The sequence below is a fragment of the Zingiber officinale genome, chromosome 3B (genome assembly GCF_018446385.1).
Source record: "Zingiber officinale cultivar Zhangliang chromosome 3B, Zo_v1.1, whole genome shotgun sequence".
Taxonomy (NCBI): domain Eukaryota; kingdom Viridiplantae; phylum Streptophyta; class Magnoliopsida; order Zingiberales; family Zingiberaceae; genus Zingiber; species Zingiber officinale.
Genome location: NC_055991.1, coordinates 57,750,352 through 57,754,720, shown reverse-complemented (window position 1 = coordinate 57,754,720; position 4,369 = coordinate 57,750,352). Strand labels below are relative to the sequence as shown.

Sequence of the window (4,369 nt, the reverse complement as noted above, 5' to 3'; positions counted from 1 at the left end):
ATATGATAATATGTGTTAAGCAATTAATTGGTATCCGGTTATAGGTTGCAAACTGTTGAATTATCTCTGTAGGTAGTTACTTGTCACATGATAATTAACCATTTATCAATTGTTATTCTTGATTTACGTTGATATGAATAAGAAAAGGTTTGTTTTTTTTATGAAAAGGGAATGTATACAGACTAATGGGAATGAGCTACTGGTATACTGTTATTGTGGATAGATTAGATTTTTCTCTATGTAGTTAATAGAATGAGCATGAGCATATGTGGTGACAGTACGGGTTGGGTGACCCGGGATGAGCTCCGAGGAGGGCCCTTCCAAACTTGACTGATATGGTTAGCTTCGGCTATATGACTGGATGCATGTTCTCTACGAGGTACCTCTAGGATCATGGGACTGTTGACTGGCTCAAATTATGGTTACCGGATATGTGACATATTCACCATATTAACTATATAGAATGACTTGTGCACTGAGTATTTCTTTTGCTATATGATACTTGGCTTATGCTTTCGTTTGGTTCTAGTACCATCTCCTCTACTTTATGGATATCCTCTTATGCATATTGGTCTGAACTTGTTGGGTCATAGACTCATGACATTTTAATACAGGTGAGGATGACTACCAGGATATGCCAGAAGGCCCTCGGATGGAGTAGACGAGGAGGCGGGATGGACGCATGGTTCTGTCCGTTGTCCGGGAGTGTAGAGTCTACTGGTTTTATTGCGAGAGATTTTCTTTATTTCCTTTCTTATCATTTGGGTGGTAAACTGTTGAAGAGTTAATGTTTAACTTGATAAACCTAGTTTGATACTGTTGTGCCTATTGGGGTATGATAAATGCATGATGGTATTGCCTTATGATCATTCAGATAGTGGTTAATGAGTGAAAAAAAAAATTGGGGATGTTTCAGTTGGTATCAGCGCACACTCCTAAGGGACAACATGCGCCAGCCATCTCGTCAGGAACTCGACTACTTCAGCCAACAAGTTTGTAAGATTTATGTTATTTTAATTTTGTATTTAACATGATAATTTAGGCATGCCCTGATTGATATACTGATATGTAATTATGGGATACGAAGGAGATTAAATCGGAAATGTATAGGTTATGGCTGGTAGAAGGAACAACGGAGATATGGGTGGACAGAACAACCAGTTCCTAGAAGGACTTACTACACTTCTACGGGAGCAGAATCGCATTCATGGGGAACAGATTCAACAAATATTGCAGGCTAGGAAACTGGGGAGTACACCCAGACGTTCTACATCTAGTGCGCAACCGATCTACAAGCAGTTTTGGGAACTGGGACCGACGGAATTTAAAGGCACCATGGACCCGATCGCTGCAGAAGGCTAGATTCGGTCTCTGGAGATGATATTTGACTTCATGCAGCTCACAGATGCAGACAAGGTCAGGTGTGCGATATTTATGCTCCGGGATGATGCTCGAGTATAGTGGGAGGGTGCGTGACTGACCGTAGATCTGGCTACTTTGACTTGGGTTGATTTTAAGGAGGTATTCTATGGGAAGTATTTCACAGTTGAAAACAGGACACGGCTGGCGCGAAAATTCTTGGAGCTTCGCCAGGGTGACTTGACGGTGGCGAAGTACGTCAGGAGGTTCGAGAGAGGACGCTATTTCGTACCTATGATTACCAGTCAACCAGTCGAGGAACTGAAGCATTTCACAGAGGGTTTGAGGTCGGCTATTCGCCATGATGTCAGGATGAGTCGGGTCACCACATTCAGAGAGGCAGTTGACCAGGCATTGATGTCCGAAAGAGACAGAAATGACATGATCAAAGAGGCGCAGAACAAGAGATTGAGTTATCAGGGACGGGATCAGCAGGAGCCGAGAAAGAAGAAGTCAGTTCCGGGTCAGAATCCAGGGAAGTAGTCGTTTAAGCAGGCACAACCACGGCAACAAAGTCAGAAGACACAAACAGCTGAAGGCACTGGTTTCAGGGTCGAAAACAAGGTTCGCTGTTCCAAGTGTGAGAAGATTCATGCTGGGCAGTGCTTGACTGGTACAGATGCTTGCTACATGTGTAAGATGTCAGGGCACTTCGTGAGGGAATGCCCACTGCTCAGGGAGCCGACCAAAGGGAGAGTATTTGCGATGACACAGGAGCAGGTGGATCTGGACACGGCTATTATCACAGGTATGATTTATGTTGCCAATATTCCAGCCCATGCATTAATAGATTCCGGAGCTACGCATTCCTTTATATCTGAGGCTTATCTTACAAAATTGGGCATTATACCTGAACAAATGGCTACGGGATATAGTGTTTCATTACCGTCAGGGGAGGAATTGCATAGCAACAGGATGGTAAAGAATTGCCAGATGATGATGCAAAATCATATGGTAGGTGCAAGACTCATCGTGTTGGAAATGACAGAGTTTGATGTGATCCTTGGCATGGACTGACTGGTTCAGTATGAGGCAGTCATCGATTGCAAGCTGCGGACGGTTAAGTTGAAACTACCAAATGAAAAACTTCTCATTTTTCAAGTAGCTTCACAACTGGCCGTACCCCACATGATCTCCATGTGTAAAGCTCGAAGAATGCTAAACAAGGGATGCGAGGGTCTTTTAGTCCACATCTCGGTTAAATCGGAGCCACGACGACCTAGTTTAGAGGAAGTGGAGATAGCTCAAGATTTCCCAAAGGTGTTTCCAGAGAATATCACAGGACTACCTCCAGCTCGGAAGGTGGAGTTCGGAATAGAACTGATACCGGGGACTATGCCGGTATCAAAAGCACCATATCGATTGGCGCCTACCGAAATGAAAGAGCTGAAGGAGCAGTTGCAGGAATTGCTGGACAAGGGTTTCATTCGACCAAGCGTATCACCATGGGGAGCACCGGTGTTATTTGTACGTAAGAAGGACGGAACTATGCGTCTGTGCATTGATTACCGGGAGCTGAATCGAGTGACAATCAAGAACAAGTACCCATTGCCCAGGATCGATGACCTGTTCGATCAATTACAAGGAGCAACAGTGTTTTCAAAAATCGACCTGTGATCAGGGTATCATCAGATGAAGGTAAAGGAGAAGGATGTGCACAAAACAACATTCAGAACCCGATACGGGCATTATGAGTTCTTAGTTATGCCATTTGGACTTACTAATGCCCCAACAGTATTTATGGACTTGATGAATCGGGTATTTCATTCTTACCTGGACCAGTTTGTTATTGTCTTCATCGACGATATATTAATTTACTCTCGGAATTTCCAAGAGCATCGCCTGCATTTAACCACGGTGTTGCAGACATTGAAGGATCATCGGTTGTATGCCAAGTTTAGCAAGTGTGACTTTTGGCTGAATCAGATTCCGTTTCTAGGGCACATTGTCTCAGGGAATGGGATAGAAGTGGATCTGGCTAAGGTGGAGGCAATTCGGAATTGGGATACGCCCAAGAATGCTTCCGAGATACGGAGTTTTCTGGGGTTGGCAGGTTACTATCGGAGGTTCATTCAGAATTTTTCCCGGGTTGCGTTGCCATTGACCTCATTGACTAAGAAGGGGGTAAGATATGAATGGACGGATCAGTGCAAGAAAAGCTTTGAGGAGTTGAAAGAAATATTGACGACGTTACCAGTGCTTGCGATATCAGATGGTTCTGGACGGTTTGTGGTGTACACAGATGCCTCCAAAACTGGATTAGGAGCTGTGCTGATGCATAACGGGAAGGTCATTGCGTATGTCTCACGTCAGTTGAAGGTGCATGAGCAAAACTATCCCACCCGCGATCTGGAGCTTGTGGCAGTTATATTTGCTCTAAAGATTTGGAGGCATTACGTTTACGGAGAACGGTGTGAAATTTTTACAGACCACAAGAGTTTGAAATATTTCTTTACACAAAAGGAACTGAATATGAGACAGAGGCGGTGGCTGGAGTTGGTGAAGGATTACGACTGTAGTATCAATTATCATCCGGGCAGGGCCAATGTTATGGCGGATGCACTGAGTCGCAAATCTGCAATGTCGTCGCAACTAACCACCCAGCAGCAATTGATATCAGAATTTCAACGGTTGAGACAGGAAGTGGTAGCGCCGCAGGAGCATCTTAGATTGTCAGCAATGATCATAAAATCAAACCTACTGGACTAGATTCGGGAAGGACAGATGATGGATCAACAGTTAGCAGAATGGAAGCAGAGAGACGAGGAAAATGGGGAGGCTGTTTATACAACCATGGGTGGAGTGGTGCGTTACAAGGGCCGCATTTGAGTGCCTAGGACGGGGACTCTCCGGGAGGATCTCATGAATGAAGCGCACAACACTCCTTATTCCACACATCCTGGAAGCACAAAAATGTACAAGGATATGCAATTACTGTATTGGTGGCCAG

The 4,369-nt window shown here is 44.4% G+C and overlaps 1 protein-coding gene across 1 annotated transcript; it reads left to right on the top strand.

Annotated features, from left to right (window-relative positions):
* The first annotated feature begins 1,113 nt into the window (after positions 1 to 1,113).
* On the top strand, positions 1,114 to 4,128 carry LOC122054906. The gene is made up of 7 exons (XM_042616323.1): positions 1,114 to 1,357; positions 1,399 to 1,421; positions 1,519 to 1,871; positions 1,971 to 2,167; positions 2,210 to 2,337; positions 2,446 to 2,943; positions 3,052 to 4,128. Exons 1-7 carry the CDS (start codon positions 1,114 to 1,116, stop codon positions 4,126 to 4,128), a joined length of 2,520 nt encoding a protein of 839 aa, XP_042472257.1.
* The last annotated feature ends 241 nt before the right edge of the window (positions 4,129 to 4,369 follow it).

What these genes read in the sequence shown, in the direction of transcription:
- LOC122054906 (XM_042616323.1), top strand. Translation starts at nt 1,114, where the DNA reads ATGGCTGGTAGAAGGAACAACGGAGATATGGGTGGACAGAACAACCAG. An exon ending in GGACACGGCTATTATCACAG is followed by an intron (nt 2,168 to 2,209) that starts GTATGATTTATG and finishes ATGCATTAATAG; the next exon opens with ATTCCGGAGCTACGCATTCC. An exon ending in ATTACCGGGAGCTGAATCGA is followed by an intron (nt 2,944 to 3,051) that starts GTGACAATCAAG and finishes GGGTATCATCAG; the next exon opens with ATGAAGGTAAAGGAGAAGGA.